This window comes from Megalops cyprinoides, chromosome 4 (genome assembly GCF_013368585.1).
Source record: "Megalops cyprinoides isolate fMegCyp1 chromosome 4, fMegCyp1.pri, whole genome shotgun sequence".
Classification (NCBI taxonomy): Eukaryota; Metazoa; Chordata; class Actinopteri; order Elopiformes; family Megalopidae; genus Megalops; species Megalops cyprinoides.
In genome coordinates this window covers 14,768,766-14,786,335 of record NC_050586.1, presented here as the reverse complement: position 1 = coordinate 14,786,335, position 17,570 = coordinate 14,768,766, and the positions used below count along the sequence as shown (strand labels likewise).

General features: G+C 40.8%; 1 protein-coding gene across 1 annotated transcript; it reads left to right on the top strand.

The window, feature by feature from the left end:
* Nucleotides 1-10,773: 10,773 nt before the first annotated feature.
* On the top strand, nucleotides 10,774-17,570 carry LOC118777008 (chromaffin granule amine transporter). The gene is made up of 15 exons (XM_036527695.1): nucleotides 10,774-10,888; nucleotides 11,454-11,802; nucleotides 12,146-12,204; nucleotides 12,614-12,697; nucleotides 13,095-13,187; nucleotides 13,517-13,606; nucleotides 14,214-14,257; nucleotides 14,581-14,641; nucleotides 15,010-15,105; nucleotides 15,437-15,515; nucleotides 15,683-15,734; nucleotides 15,826-15,889; nucleotides 16,135-16,254; nucleotides 16,457-16,590; nucleotides 17,364-17,570. The coding sequence occupies exons 1-15, from the start codon at nucleotides 10,774-10,776 to the stop codon at nucleotides 17,466-17,468; spliced, it is 1,545 nt and encodes a 514-aa protein (XP_036383588.1). The 3' UTR covers nucleotides 17,469-17,570.

Genomic DNA, 17,570 nt, shown 5'->3' with positions numbered 1-17,570 from the left:
GTTCCTGTGTGGATTTGTAATTTGGTCATTATTTTTCATGCATAACAATTTTCTAAATTATCACCTTTTTGCCCAAAATGACTTGTGCAATTAATCTTACTAAATTGAGTACATTTTCCTAAATTACCAGTATTCTGACTGTTTAGCAGATACTCTTAATCACAGTGACTTGCATTTTTTTATCCATTTATACAGCTTATATTACTGATATTTACTGAGGTAATTCTGGGTTAAGTACCTTGTCCAAGGGTACAGCAGCAGTGCCCCAGTGAGGAATTGAACCAGCAACCTTTGGGTGATGAGCCCTTTGTCTTACCCTATGGTGCATGCTACCTTTTCAGTTGTAAATTCTTCAGTAGGGTCAGTATGGTACAATGGATAGTGGATTGTGCTTTATTCTTTCATGACCTTGGGATCAGGGGGGGTTTATGCATTTGATTTGTGATGGTCTTGGCCAGACTGTATGTAAACAAAGCCACAATGGTGTGGGAACTGGGTAGAGTGAGTCTCCTCTGCAACTAGAAGCCAGAGAATGTATCAGAACATATTTCTACTGAGAGCAGGTCATCTTGGCATCTAGGCTTGGCCTACTGCCTGTAGTCTAGAGTGTGTGTGTGTGTGGGGGGGGGGCGCTGTGAAAACTAGTCTTGAACACTTAGGAGCCTGTCATTACAGTCCAGATCTTGGTAAATTGTTCTATCCATTAACTGAATAATTGTACCATGTGTTAAACCTTTGTTCTGCATTTTTTCTAATAACTTGGGTACCTTATAGTGTGGTCAGAACTGGATGCAACTGTAAATGTAGCATTGTTTAACAGATACTGTGGTGCTGCTGCTGCCCTGCTCAAAAACTGGGACTGGAGTTAAAATTAAACTAGGAATGCAACCCAGGAATAGGGTCTTGTACAGTCACTTGCAAAATGGCTCAACTAATCAGCTTTGGCAGCCATGCACATGCACCTGTGTGTCAAGCCAGTCAAACAGGTGAGGCTCATTATACACTCATCAGGCACACTGTTGCAGTTACACAGCTGGACATGAAGCTGATGGGGAAAAGAGCAATGATGGAAAATTTGTGAAAGGACACAATCTGTAGCTGTACAAACATAATCGTAAACAATGGCCACATGCTAACATACAAGGGGAAAAATAACTGACAAAACCGTTTTTTTAGACATCAAGTCATTGTGTTATGTTTTGAAGACCTGGAAAATTCTGGGATATCCAAACTCGGTGAATTCTATTTAGATGTCTGTTTTAATGGTGCTATCACAGTTAGGGTCAAGGTGAATGATGTGAAGATTGGGTATGCATCCTACTGTTATTGAAAAGGGAGCTATTTGTTGGTATTTAAGTCATGAGTAACTAAAGCTATCTTTATAAAACAACATAACTTGTAGTTATATCATGTAATTGCAAAAATGCTCCCACTCTACTTTCTCTACCAGCATGGTTTTCTGGCAAGATGTCAGCAGTAACATGGAATGCCAGTGGCAGTTGACTAACCTCTAATGGCTTGAATGTTTTCCAAGATTAGCTGTATGTTCCTAAAAATTCCTAAAAAGACAAGTAGAATGCAAACCATAATCCGTGGTCTCTGTTGACCTGGTACAGTTCAAATGAAGCAACTTTAACCCAGCAAGGGTTGAGCTTGAAGATTACATCCTTTTTTCATATTGAAAAAGGCTAAGGCAATGCCCAGGTATGCATCTAGCTCCAATTAAAATGTTATTCCACATCTTTCTAAAAGATGTCATCTAAGTTGTGGTGCAATGGATATATAACAACATAATATGAAACCATGATGAATAAAAAACCTATGAGCAAGAATTCTGGCAACTAGAAAAATGTGTTAAAAGATAAAATCAGTGACACCCACTGGCTGAAAACATGTAAGTACTTAACATATCCATAGTTTTTTGTCCAGGACGACTGAACATCAGACAATGATCCAGATTCCCAAATCCACAAAATATTCTGTCTTAAGTCTTCAGACCTTAAGTCTTTATGAAACTGGGACATTATGCAACAAGAAATGAGCGACATGAAAATCCCTCAGCGTGAGTGCTGATCCTGGCCTAAAGGTCAGTGCCTTAGTCACATTTACTGCATCTAGCCCATGCAATGCAGTGACATGGAAGGTGCCAAAGCCAATGGAAACGGATTCTATTCCGACAGCACCAGGAGAAAAGATATTCCACGTTACTCCAGAGCACGTTTCACTGAAGCATTTATCTCTGAGAAATACAGTATACCCTGCCTATGGTTCTATACTTCCTAAGCCTGTGCCAGTGTGCAATATAGAAATGCCTTTATTTTAGACTATGAATACATTTTACATGTTCTTTTTCTTTGTTTGTTTTTATAGGTATGACCACTGCTTTTGGAAACAACGTTCTTAAAGCTTACCAATGTATCTAATGCATTCACGTGGAACATAATAATAATTGACTGTACATTTCAATGTAACTATCAACTAATTTATTTTTCACTTGGATTTGCCGCTGACTTGCAATTGCAGTTATGTGTTATTTCCAGCAGAGTGTGGTCTTTCCATACATGAAATGCAGGAAGCATTTCACTTTGAGAAATGCGTCCATTGGGGGGCACTGGGACTCCCCTTGTGAACATGTGAGCAAGGTATTTTTGTTGATAGATGTTTGCTAGTTTTACTGGTGCCGGTTATTGTCTTGGTTTTGTAAAAGTGCAACAGTACGCACATACAGCTATGGGGGTGTTGCAATGCTGCAATATGACAGGGACTGGGAACTCATATTACCCTCCAATAACTGGAAGAAGAGCTGTTTCTGAGAAAGGAAAAAGTACTGCATCGTGATATCAATATTATTGACACATTCACACAAAAACAGATCTTTCACTGTATGTATGTCTCAGGTTAACACAGTTAAATAATAATGAAGGCAACAAAGTAGTGATAAAAATCTAACATTAACTTACAACATGTCAGGTTTTATGTCAGGTGCTAGTGCCATGAGGGCAACTGTCTCCCCCATGCTTTCTTCATCTGTTGGGATATATAGGACCTTTGTGCTACTAGACAATATAGTAGAGGTGGGGGGGGGGGTCATAATTTGTATTAATGCTTCATGTGTAATTTTTAGTGGACTAAATGTACAGTACTTGTAGTGTATCCCCACAATACCACTTGTATGGTGTAGCCCCATTCCTTACACCGTCATGCAAATGAATGTGTTGTTATATATGAATAGCCAGTAAAATTGATCTCAGCCCTTCTCTTCAGGAATGGGTGAGTTACATCAACAGCTCTAAAATGCAGAAAATCTCCTCAGTTATGATTGTTCTCCATGAACCAACTTTTCTCTTCTCTGACCAATTTCATGTAAATATATACCAAAGCTTCAAAACAAATGTATGAAAAGAATGATTTTAAATTAAAATTTTGCGTCAATCTCCATTTATTTAATGTCTACTAACTCTGGTGCCAGGCTGCAGTAAGACACACATATCTGTACAATTCACTTGGTGACACAAACTAGGAATAACAAGGTGATACAACCACTACTGATTACAATAAAATAATAAAGACATTAACTGTACAGGAGACATGACCTCAGTGGTGCTAGAGACATTATCAGACTCATTGCATCAGCTTCTTTTGCAAATAAAAAGTGACAGAAAAAAAATGCAATATATAAAGTGGGGGGCTGCAGTGATTACACTCATCGTGTAAATGTGCACATGGACTCTTGAGTGGACATTGTGAATTTATGCACCCGAATAAGGTTTTAACCAGCACAGTCCATCTTTGGCTCTTTCCTCTAACCAAAGTGTGTGCCTCTCCTTTAGCCCTGTTTCTTGCTGGACTGGCACACTCCATGGGGGCTGTAACCTTCAGCCTGCGGCCTGCATTGCAGACCCTGGCTGCAGTCGCAGCGTCCGATGGCCCTTGGGCCTTTGGAGCGACCTCGCAGTAGGCACACCTCTCCCTCCTTGGGGACACGCTGGCATCTTTTTTCCTCCAAGTAGCGTGTGCAGCAAAGACCCTCTTCACAGTCCCGAGAGCGTACACACTTGTCCCTCTCTTGGCCTAGAATCATAGTTAAGGCAACTCACATTCAGTGAATCAAAAAGACAGATATGTTAGCTGACACCAAGTCACCATCCTTACTGGTTTCTGTCTGTGAGCAGCTTGACACGCTGTTTCTGTCTCTCACTCCCATGCTCCTTATTACCCCTTCACTTCGTACCTTCCCCAAACTTTCCCAAATCCCTATTTCCTTTTTCATTGCATTACATTACTGTCATTTAGCAGATGCTCTTATCCAGAGCAACTTACATAGCTTACTGTTTATTTATTGTTTAAGTTATCAGTTTATACAGCTGGATATTTACTGAGGTTAACTACCTTGGCCAAGGGTATAGCAGCAGTGCCCCTGTGGGGAACTGAACCAGCAACCTTTTGGTTACAAGTCCTGCTCCTTACCACAATGCTACACTGTCGCCCTCTTTCACTCCCATTTTTACTGCTTTACGCTGCCCTCCAGCCGCATCAGTTTCATCCAATAGCGTAATGTACAGCTTTCTCCCTGTCTTTTCCTAGCTATTTCAGTCATCTCCCATGTCCTTTCACCTTCTCAGTTGTCACACAGTCCGCCAATTCTCTCTCCCTCTGCATTTGTTTATCAGCCCATTTCTCACCTCTCTGTTTTCTTCTGCCGTCTGAAGATGTCAGGCCATTCTTGCTGCTGTTAACGTTCTTATTTTTCGGTTGTGTGCATAAATCTGCACAAATAAGACCAAAAAAAAGAGAGAGAAATTTCATTTTAAAAAGCCTGTGTAAATTGAAACATTGTTCATAGGATCTAAATCACATTTAACTGTTGTCAGTAATTTTTGAACTTTTAGTGTTCACAACATCAAAGGCATCACTACAAAATTTTTGGGAAAAAAAGTAACATAAATTGTATGTTTACTGCAGTGTCTTTGGACTTTGTTGTTAAGCTGATATAACCGATGATCAATAACCACAATACATATGGGCACTGCGTACTTACAAAAATATAGTTTACAGTGCGCCCATTATGTAGTTGCCATGCATATTTTCCATGCATATTTGCAGCTATGCAGTAAGTTATTTAAATCTCTTTCTCACAATTAACATGTTGTTTATAGTTTTCAATGGTTATATTTTAGCAAAGCACAAGCGTGAAAACACATTCAGGTACTAAAAACCTATCAGCTGTTATCCTCAGCACGGCTGTGTACAACTGCATAGTACAGTCTGTAAGTTTGCCACTTGAATTTGCATATATTTTACTTGAAAAAGGCACAGACATAAGAATCTTTATGTGGCATATGTTTTCATCTTAGACAGGGAATACTCTGACCGTTAACACATTGCATTCCTGGACAGCACATGCTGTCGTCGTGACATCGGCGTCGTTTCCGTTGACACTCCATGCATACGGATCCCAGCATCGTTCTGTGTTCACAATACCGCCTGCTGCCGCAATCACTGTCCTCCGCACAGCGCAACTGCGTCTGAACAGAGAACGTTATCTCTTTGAGTTCTTTGAGTTTGTAATAATGCAATACACTTTTACATTTCTGATATTTACTTTCAGGCTGGAAAAGTTCAAAATGAACAGAAAGCACAATACACAATACACCGCTAAGATTAAATAGTTTCTAAGCAGAATCTAATTTAAAATGTCTTTACTTGGTAATGTGATGTAACATTATTTTGTTACAATTCTTTATAACATCATACTGATCAACACAAAATGTAATGGAACGTTTTATGTAGTAAGCGTGAAATATGAAGGACCATCGCTTGCAAAGAGAAAAGAAAGTGGAAAACATCAACCCACCAGCTTCTCACCTTTGTTCCTCTGCCCTCAATCTCTGCCGAGGATCGTATTATGTTGGAGTCAAGGCTCATGGATCTAAGTGTGCCGCAAAGTGACAGCAGACACACGCACACAGCGGCAAACGAGCGCATGACTCGAATGAGATGCAGCGTACTTCCCACGACTATTCGCTGGCAGAGAACGCTGACCTGTGAGGTGTCGGTTCAGAACATCCGAAAGTGAAGCTTCCAGAAAATACACGGACAAAATTTAACCTCAAACATTTAAAATTTATTTACGGCGTTTTTCTCGAGAATAGAACCCAACAGATCTATACGATTACATAAAATGCTTCACCTGAGGATCTGCCATATGCTATAGCTAAATTCTGATCTGGAATGTCCAGCTTCCTCAGGCCAGGCGCTTTTTAAATCGAGGTATCAGATTTATATGTCATTCATCAAACCGCCAACCTCCTCTTCTAAAGCTCCTGTGCCTTTAATCGCCCTGCAGTTCTTAACAGTCCCTCCACCCCAAAACATCAACGTTCCTTTAAATTTCATGTTGAAGAAATAGCCGGGGTTCTTTGAACGTTTTGCAGCGGTGGGGTCGGATGCGGGTTGCTTCCTGGACCGGATTACTTGGTAATCTGCATCTCCTGGAGGAAGTGTTTGATCGGTTGGAGGAGCAATGTCTTTATTAATTATTGCTTGAAGTTGAAGAACTGAAATCCTTGTGGTGGCGACGGCATGCTCGCGGGGAAATTCATGGGCGGTAGCTCGTCTATACTTGCAAATAGTTGCACAGCATTTTTCTGTTTTCCCATGACCTCCTTACCGATGTTCTCTAGGGGTTATTTTTCACGATTTTCATGTGATGCCCCGTCACAATCGTAGATGTTTCGAAATAATTTGTTTATAATTTCACAGAACTGTTTTAATATTAGACGTCCTGTTTTTGACTTTAGTTTTGAGACAAGGCTAGATTTTAACTGACAATTGGGAGCAAGTAAAGTGCATTTTTAATTATTTTAGTGATTAAGATGAATTCTTAATCAGCCAGACAAATATTGTTTTGCCTCTACAACATTTCTCCTTGAGTATCCTGTTTCACAACAACGAGAAAGATCAACAAATGCAGATAGGACAAGCAAATGAAAATATGTATTCTCATTTGAAAAGAACATTGTCAGGGCGGGCGTTTAGTACAGCCAGACCAATATGACTCTGGAACCTTAAAGATTGTGTTTGGCTTCTACACCACTGATCTCTAAAAATTCCAAATGATAATGCACAGTCTATTAATGAACAAAAGCACAAACCGCAGTAAAAGTGAACATTACCAGGAAGGCTTACTGTGAAAACTAGGCTACAGTATTAATCATAGATTTCTTGACTTCTTGACATCTAAATTAAAGGAGTTTGTGTTTGGGTTTTTTTTTTTTGGTTGTTTTTCAGTATGAATTTTTAACAGATGGAGTCCTCTGACAAGTACTGGGTATTAGGATCACACAAGCATGTATGGACTGACATTACCGGAATGATACTATAGATTTAGATCAGATAACAGTTTATAACAGACTCTGTTACAGACATAGCACAAATTTGTTAGAAGACAGTATTTTTATATGCATCGACATTTGACTCCACTGTGATCAAAACACCTGAAACATACTGATTTCTGTTGGGTACAGACATGCCTCTTATATAGGCCAGATATATATCCAATCAAAAACAGGCATTGTAAACTCTTGATTCATTATCAAGGATGGGTGACACCCCTTCCTCCAACCACAAACATTCTTCATACTGTCATTTCCTCTGTGAATATTCTGGCTATGTGTGCGGCCGGAAACGCTTCATGCTTCTCTGTTTATTGCCTTTAATCTTTTGCTGCCAGTTTGGAAGAGACAACAAGGGCCTTATTACAAAGAGGACAGCTTATCTTGTAGGCAGTGTTGAGGTAAGACAGGGTGCTCTGCTGTCTCCTGCCTTCGTAAGCATGACACAAGGGAAACGAGCCTGTGTCACAGAGCCTGCGTTTGTCTGTGATAACCCCATAATGCTCATTAATTGTCAACCATTATCCTTTGACCCTCAGGTATGAAAGGAATTAATCAACCACAAGCCATTTCCATTTCCATTTCCATTGGAGTGATATATACTCCCCTCATTTTGATTTGAATGCGTAACATTTTTTTCTCTCTGCATTTATTTATAAAATGAGGTTTAGAAACTCAGATAGTGGGGTGTGAATTGCAATAGTGATGAAGTATGTAACTTAATAGAAAGGCTGTTTTTGCAGCAATTGGAAGCTCACTTCCTTCTCTGAACAACAACTCAGATCAAAAGGGTACTCTAGGCACTAACGGCTTGTCTTGTATGGCTATCCTTATTGACTGTACACAAATGGAATAAAAGGTTAAATGACACAAGTGTTCAGCTTCACCTTGAAGATCAACTCATACACATGCACATCCACAGGCACATGCGCGTGCACACACACACACACACACACACACACACACACACACACACACACACAGATGCACAAACACAAACACACACACACACACACACACACACACACACGCTGAATGAGTGGCACTACAGCGTGGGCACACCTGCCCTTAATGCACAGTATGAGTTCAGTGAAGAACGTGCACTTGCGCAGCTCCCTGTCTTATTTGATTACAGAGGCTTTTTTAAAGACACCCTGGGGCTGCGGAAATACTGGCTGATCTGGCACCTGCTCTGTGCTCCAGATGCTATTCAGCAAAGCAAACAGTGGCGAAACACGGCTTGATCTCTCCCATGTGTTGTCCAATCATAAATCCTCATTTTCTTCCTCAATAGCGTAGAATACACGCTAATATATATGTAAAGGAAAGCAACCAAATAATTCAGGTGACACATTTTTTGAAGGAATGTAAAAATTATGTTTTGTATACAATGCTTTGATGAAATATACAAAAAGCAATCCACAGTCAGGGATTTATTAAGACTTGTAACAAACCATTACAACCCATTAAATGTACCCATTGGAATACATGGCCTTATGAAGTTTGCAACAATATAAAACTTTTGTCATACAATGAAACTGCGTCCATAGAATAGCTGGGATCTGACACCACTTTTGGCTTTAGAGGACTGCTTGTGAGAGTAAAGAGCAACTGTACCTTTGGCTTTAGTTTACAAGGCCCTGTCATAGGCAAGGAAAGGGGAGACCTGTTGACAGAGAGGAGGGAGGAGGGAACTAGTGCAAACATGGTGAGCGTCTGGCTGGACTCCTGTAAAGGCCAGGCTGTCGCAGAGAATGAAGGGGTTAATGTCTCAGAGATCACAGATAACCACCTTATTGTGAGAAACACCAGCCTGCAGGTTTTTCCCCTCTCAAACAAAGCACAGCAGATGCAGTCAATTACTTCCCTCTGTGACGCAGTGCAAGCTCAGTTCAGTGAGTGGTGTGTGTGTGTGTGGGGGGGGGGGGGTGTATCTAATTTGAGGGGTGGGATCTTAAATGACTACATTCTCCAAAAAGGCTATCCACCTCCAAGTCACCAGAGCTCTTAAATAGAGCAGCAGGAGAGCAGCATATTGACTGACTTGCACCTGGTGTGGATCCACATGATGTCTCCACAGGTAAGACTCCCTGCCTCCAACTGACCCATGTAGGCACAGGAAGACTACATGAGTTTAGCTTATCCACTCTTTCCTGTAGGCTCAACTGTACCTTTACAGAGATATCAGTTGTGTATGTCTATTCCTATTTGAGTGTATTTTTATTCTCAAGGTCCATTTGCACTGCTTCTGTGTCAGTGTTGTGATGTGGCTATGACTTGAACTTTTACACATTTTTCACTCAGATTTATAAAGTCTTGTTACAGTAATTCCATGCTATACTCATTACCTTGTATGAATTTCTGAAGAACTTTTTGTAGACTAAAATAAAAATTAATGTACTTGTTATCAGTGCTGTTTAGAGACTTTTGCTATTATAGTAGACTGCCTCTCATATTAACTAAAGAAACTTTGATTACTAGAAAAAATGTGTTCAATCTAACATATGCCTGTCCTGTATATACTGTATTGAAATGTGTAGTTTGCTGACATACCGTACTCCTGATTTTTGGCGCTGCTCAGTAGGGAACCATTATGAGGACAATAATTTGCAGCATTTGACCAGAGAAAAGATGTATGGAAGAAAGACAAGCCTTTATCCACATGCTGCAAAATTTATCAGTGTACATCAGAAAATAGTGTTTCTCAGATACCCAGGAAGGAAGTCCTATCTAATAAGCTTATTCTCTCATGAGTCAAATGACTCTCTAGACATAATGGTCCTGCCTTTTCAATCTTCTGCTGCTCCTTCGGTCAATTTGCTATCCGGCATACTGGGTTCCATAAGTACTGCCTGGTGTCTGTGTTATTTAATTGCTGTGGGAGCAGACTGGCTGCTGACTGGAGTACAGGGCAGGGAAGCAGGAGTGTAGGAGTGGCCCATAATGGACAAGGATGTGAAAGTTACTCTTGAGTTTAGCAATCTTACTGATTTCTGTGTCACTTGTGGTGGTGTAAGATTTCCGTCTGAGCATTTATTCACTTAATTACTGAATTGTAGCAAAAGAAAGTCAAGGAAGATATTTTCAGTTTGTGAGTGCAGAAAATAGGAAAATGATTGATCCTGCCCTTTGCTGTGAAGATTTGTAATGTTGATTTAAAGTGCAGTTCTGTTTGTATCTCCTGCATAACAAGAAAACATAAGAATATTTTGAGATGTGGCTTATTGTCAAAAAACAGGGCTGTGAAGAGAACAAGAAGGTTGAAATCCATCTCTAATCAGAAATATGATTGACAGCTCTCAGCGCAAACTTTGACCGGCAGTATGTGGGTCTTTCCTCCAAAGGCCCTGTAACTGCTGCCCCAGGAGAGTGGAGAACAATGCCCAGATTCAACCCAGTTAGGTGGCTGCGGGAGAGCAGGGGCTCCCCGCGGCTGGTGCTAGTGGTGGTGTGTGTGGCCCTGCTGCTGGACAACATGCTGCTGACTGTTGTGGGTGAGTCTCACATACAAATGGGGGTGGAGGTGTGGTGGTGGTGGGAGGGGGGGAATGAGAGAGCCCAGTGAGGAACAATGCAGGGTAATATAATCATATATATATACATACAGTGTATGGATTTATGTTAGTCTGATTATATATAACTGTAGCCTGATAAAATAACCTGATGAAATGTAGATGTATGTAACTTACTGCATCTTACATGCTCTTACTCATACGCTGCTAGTGTATTTTTTTGCTCGCAGCATTTGATCACTGCACTGCATTCAGCTTCAGAGCTGACATTCAGCAGGGAGGGATCACAATGTTGACCTTTACTGGCCGTGACCTAAGAAGTACGGAGAGTAAAATTGGACAGACAGCACAATATTCGGCCTTCACCTCTCCGGCAGTGATCCTGCATCTTGCAGGGTGTGCACGATCGTTCAGTCGCAAACCACAGGAGACTCCGAGTTCACTTGCTTCTGGTCCCCTTCCCTGCACTTTTCATGATCCGTGCATCTGCCTTTTAAAGTGCATCATGTCCCCCTGAACTAAACAAATCATCTCCAATCTCTTCCAGTGCCCATCATCCCTACGTTCCTATATGCCACCGAGTACAAGAGGCCGGACCTCTCCCTAGCCCCCAACCAGAGCCAGCTTCTCACGCAGAGACCCTCTGAAGAGACCACCTTCTCCTCCATCCTCTCTCTCTATGACAACACCACCTTCAGCACCAGCGTATCTCCAGCCAACCTGTCCGACTCGGTCTCTCACGATGCTTCAAACGGCTCCACCCCGGGGCCTCTGAGCAAATGCCCAGAGAACAGTGACTTCCTGGTTGGGGAGAATGTGCGGGTGGGGCTCATGTTTGCCTCAAAGGCTGTGGTGCAGCTCCTGGTTAACCCCTTTGTGGGTCCTCTCACCAACAGGTACATGTTCTTGCACAAGGAGCCACAATGGGAACGTGCCTGGAAGAAAAAACTACACAAAAAATGAAACAAAACAAATGGAAATACTTTAGAATAGCAATTTGAGAAATCAAAACTTCTAGTTACAACTCCTGTTGGAATTACACTTTTCATCTGATGTTTTCATGAAGACCCTGACTCCAAGGAAAGGAAAAGCATTGGAGTAAATAGTAAAGGAATAAGGAGTGTAACCTTGTAAAGCAACACACGAGCAAAGAATAATGACATGAAATGAAAGCAGAATGTATCTAACTCATTTCTCAGTTTTATTCAAACACACCATTCCTTCTCTCTTTCTTTCAAGGATTGGATACCACATACCGATGTTTGCTGGCTTTGTCATTATGTTTGCATCAACAATAAGTAAGCACTAAATTATTAAATCATAACAATTTCCTTTTGGGTCCATTACATTGGTATTGTTACTGATATTCCTTGAAGGATTTGTACCAGGCTGCTGAATTCTAAAGTGTAAAGCAGATACACTAGTATTTGTTTAATGCTGTACTAATAGCTGCTAATATTTCCAGACTTGCTGTCTAACACTGTGCATGTGATTACAATTCCCTTTCAAGGAGACAGGAGTGATATATCAGTAATGAGATTTTTCAGGGGGCATTTCAGAAGGGTGGGTAGAGATCAAGTGGAGGGAATAACAAAATTTCCATGACTTCCCGTACTTGCTGTGTCACTCTTATCAAACTGCACATCACTGCTCAAATACAAATGGAAATCAGCTAATAATTAATGTTTGTGCCTGTCTGTCTGGCAGTGTTTGCGTTTTCAGGAACCTACAGCATGCTGTTTGTGGCCCGCTCTCTGCAAGGAATCGGCTCTTCTTTTTCTTCTGTGGCAGGTACCATGAATGCTTATTGCAGCCATTCATTATATATGAGTGCTGCCTATTGCCCACATTCTGAGTTCCAGTGCACCAAGGCTAAGGGTTCGCTCTGTCTTCGGCAGCACACACAAAAAGATGGCTTTTGTAAGGCAAATTTATAAATGCTTGGTATCCCTACGCAACTCTTTTCTGAAATTAAATGTTTCAGACGACGCCTCTAGGTGCCCTTTAGATGATCATTAATTGAACTAACTTAGCCCTGGAATGCTGGATATCACAAAGTTGCTACAGGGGCATTGTGGCAGTGATGAGTAATATCTCAATACTTGAGAGGATGCAAAGCTTTCAGGCAATGTAAGGATTCAGGGAACAGGTCATTCTGTAGTGTTTTAAGCTGTATGCTTTACTGTAGGACTGGGTATGCTGGCCAGTGTGTACACTGATGACAATGAGAGAGGAATTGCCATGGGGATTGCTCTGGGTGGACTGGCCATGGGTGTCCTCAGTAAGTGATTTTCCTGTCATGGAAAATTTTGTTGTTCTTCACTGCTCGCTCACTGATGCTCATGAACAAAAGTCTGACCTCTTGTACATGTAAGAGTGATTTGCACAGCCAATCACCAGAGTTGTAACTATATTGTCAGTGCATGAGGATCAGATGACAGCTCTACGTTGGTTGAATACTACATATATGTAGTACAATCTGTTGTGTTGGTGTTATACATTACATAAGGGTATGGTATAAAATATGTCTCATTAAGTGAGGATCATCTGGTGAATTTGGAAGCAAAACAAACCATGCCTGAGCCTGCATCTGTGAACTGTTGTTTATAGTTGGTGCACCATTTGGCAGCGTGATGTATGAGTTCGTGGGGAAAAGTGCTCCCTTCCTCGTTCTAGCCTTTCTGGCTGTATTTGATGGAGGTAAGTCAACAAGATCAATATTAACTTCCAAGATTAGGCCTGGATTAGAGCACAAAGTAAGGGCATTTGAATCTTTTGAGCCATTTGCCGCATGACTCTCTCACGGAAAAACTACAGAAGCCACTGTATCTATAACAAAGGGCAGTAGATGCAATGGAAATCAGCTTGAGAATTTCATTTATCAACCTTGGTAAATGTTCCCCATTTCATGAATTTGATAAATGTGCTTCACTGCAGAATATTTCTGGTTAATGGGTCTGAAAATGGCCACATACCTCTCTGTGCGGCACTCATTCATCTGAATGACTGTCATTCCAGCAGCGTAATGATAATTAGAGAGTGAAACAGGGTTACTGCTTAACTGTAATGATGAATGACTGACACTTTCTGTGTGGTTCTCAGCTCCTTCACGGTGTACAGTCTAGACACATTGTATTGAGAGGGCAAGTAGGACTGCCCTTTGGGGATTTTTGTGAAAAATTAACATAAATTGATTTAAGAAAGTAAAGCTCAAAATAATAGATAAATAATGCAAAAATGAAAGTACACACTTTCCCTCTGCAGACAATTTTTCTAAATGTCAGTTGATTTCTTTATATATCTACAGCATTACAATTATGCATCCTTCAGCCATCAAAGATTTCTCCAGGGGTGAGTGCCTTTTCTTTTCACTGTGCTGTGCTGTTTTTGTTAAATGTATTGTATTTAACTGCCACATGTGGTGTTGCACAATAGTAATGATATACTTTGGTCATTCTAAAACCATGAGAAAAACAAGTCTGATTGAAGTGAATATGAGTCATACTCCCACAGTCTAAAAATGTCTCAATCATACTGCCATAGTCTAAAAATGTCTAAAGCTCTAAATGTGTCAAAAACCTACTGTGTGTCTGAATCAATGGCCAATGATGTGACTGCCATAGTTTGAGGAGCTGACTATGTCACCCAGGCTAAACTTCAGCTTTGACTTACAGAGTGTGGAAGGCACCCCATTACTGACCCTGCTGAAAGACCCTTACATCCTTATCAGCGCAGGTGAGATAATCCTTCAGGTAACCTCATCCCTCATCAGCTGTCAGAGTGGAAGGAGCAGCATTTTAAGATCCAGGGTCTGTATGATGATTTAATTCACTAACAGCTGTAGAACCTCTTAGAATGTTATTTGTGCAGTTAGAGTGTAGGTTGTGGGAATTTGATGATCAGATATTTAAAACACAAGCATGAAACCAGAATTTCTACAAGTCACATTTCTAATTTCTATTCAGCAAATGTACAATTTTCTGAGTGAGAGGAAACCCCGTATTGTGAACTGCCAGAGACATGAGTGAAAGCAAACGGTTGAGAGTGGAGAAAGAGGCAAAGGTGGAGCTGAGAAGTGATAAATGACAATCCCCTGATTTCAGGGTCACTGTGCTTTGCCAACATGGGAGTGGCCATGCTGGAACCCACCCTGCCCATATGGATGATGCAAACCATGTGCTCACCCAAATGGCAGCTGGGTATGTTGCTTTATAATGGACTTTCTTGCAGTATTCTAATGTGTGTAGACATCATTGTTAATGTTTTAGCAGATTACTGGTGCTTCTTTCCTCACACATAAATGTAAGAAATATGGATTAGGTTGTGTAGTAGGTTGGGATATTAGTTGGTTTCATCTCTGTAATGTTCAGAATATAAAAAAAAAAAATTCAGTCTTTGGTCGTATTGAAAGTACTACAAAACATAAATCAAATAAATTAAATTAGCTCTTGAAGTAATTTCATCAAATGGAGCCAAGAGGAGCTTGATGATGTTTGTCTGCTAATTCACTGCATTTGAAATGTTCTCCAGGCATGGCTTTTCTACCGGCTAGCATATCCTACCTCATTGGCACAAATTTATTTGGCATGCTGGCAAACAAAATGGGAAGGTAAATCATTTTCAGCATAATTATTTATCGAATACTGTTTTACATTTGCTCAGCACTGTATGTTGACAACTATCGCAAATCCAAAAATAAAAAAGCTATATATCTTTGTCCAGTATGCATCTAGTCCTCTGCAATTCCCTGTATTAAATGTTTGTCATTTCCCTCAGGTGGCTGTGTTCCATGATAGGAATGCTCATTGTTGGAATCAGTCTCCTATGTGTGAGTACCACCTCCTCAACATCATTTCCTGCTCTGCAATGCCATCACATTAGATCTAGTGATGATACTGTTTTTCAATGTTGTATGACAGGTCCCTTTTGCAAAAAGCATTTTTGGACTCATTGGACCGAACGGTGGACTAGGTTTTGCAATTGGTAAGTAAAGACCATATTATAAATGGTCACGTAAACAAAAGTGAAACACGATTATATTCATACGTATATCGTATTACATTACTTCTGATTAGCACAGTGGGGGTCCATTCAGTAACCTATGTGAGATGTAATGGATTAATTTATTAAGAAATCTGAAGGAGATGAAAAAACTGTAGAACAACAATGAAACGAGATAAAAGACCTGGCTGATGAACCTCGTGTATACCACCTTCTCTGTGGCATAGGTATGGTAGATTCCTCGATGATGCCAATAATGGGATACCTGGTGGACATTCGTCATGCCTCTGTATACGGCAGCGTCTATGCTATTGCTGATGTAGCCTTCTGCATGGGGTTTGCCATTGGTAAGGACCTTCTCACTAGCTCGATTCACCGGTGTCCAGCAATGAACCCCGTCATGATAAAAAACTGACAAAACATTCTCAGACACCTCTGGCACAGCATTCAAAAATCATTCAGTAGATAGAAACCCACAACACTGCAGTGAAATCACCCTTAAATATAATACAAACTGTACAGCACCTCTGATATTCTCTGATGTTCCAGGTCCTTCAACAGGAGGCGCCATCGTGAGAGCCATTGGATTCCCTTACCTCATGGTGATCATCGGCATTATCAACATCCTGTATGCACCCATGTGCTGTTTCCTGAGGAATCCAGCTGCCAGAGAGGAGAAGATGGTGAGTCATAGAACTGGCTTCCACTCCATATCTTGCCCTGCAGTATTGTTTTGCTCTGTATGCCACAACATGCCTCGCTATTGGTGTATTTGCTGGTGTGGGATGGAACGGAAGCATGATTAAGCTCAATTTTGTGTCTCCAGTGTATGATACTACAATGCCTCTTTGTAAGAATCCAGCTTTTAATAATGGGCTCTTTTTGCCCTTACATGAAGTAACTAAGGTCACACTATGGTGCCGGCTAATGAGTTACAAATTTTTGAGCAGGCAAATAGAATGAACAAGGCTGCACACCACAGCACTGTTGGTGGCCATGATGTATCGTAGCTGCGTACTTCAAGGACACTAGAATATGAGCAGTTTCCAAAGCAGCAAAAAAGCTGCCTGTAAGAACTAGCATTAAACCATATTAGTATCCTGTTCTCATAAAATACAACGCAGCCTAGTCGTCTTTTAATGAAATGGCTAATTCTGACTTGAAGGAAGCATGTATATTCCCTGTCACAGTGAATGGCACCGAATGATAAACTTTACGATCAGAACCCATAATACTAATAATAAGGCATTTTGAATGTCTATATTATACACCATCTTATTGAAACAAGAGACGTTGCCTGTTCCATGTGTGGAAGCCCAACAAGATGATTACACAGGGGAGTTAGAGATCAAAATAATGTGAAATTTTAATTGAGTGAATAATTGTTACATATGGCCAAAAGCATGAGAAGGATACAAAATAATCATCTGAATTGTGAATCCTGTACTTTTTCCAGGCTATAATCAATCAGGAGTGCCCTATGCATGTGAAGAGCTACAACACCCAAAGACAGTGCCGTGAGTTTCCATTGAGTGATGAAAGCGAGGATGACATGGAATAGTGACTCAACCACTGCCTCTCTCTCTCTCTTTCTCTCTCTCACACACACACACACACTCACACACATGCTCAGGTAGAAGGCCCCAAACTGCCCTCCTTGAGA

What these genes read in the sequence shown, in the direction of transcription:
- LOC118777008 (XM_036527695.1), top strand. Translation starts at nt 10,774, where the DNA reads ATGCCCAGATTCAACCCAGTTAGGTGGCTGCGGGAGAGCAGGGGCTCC. An exon ending in TTACATCCTTATCAGCGCAG is followed by an intron (nt 14,642 to 15,009) that starts GTGAGATAATCC and finishes CCCTGATTTCAG; the next exon opens with GGTCACTGTGCTTTGCCAAC. An exon ending in CTCACCCAAATGGCAGCTGG is followed by an intron (nt 15,106 to 15,436) that starts GTATGTTGCTTT and finishes AATGTTCTCCAG; the next exon opens with GCATGGCTTTTCTACCGGCT.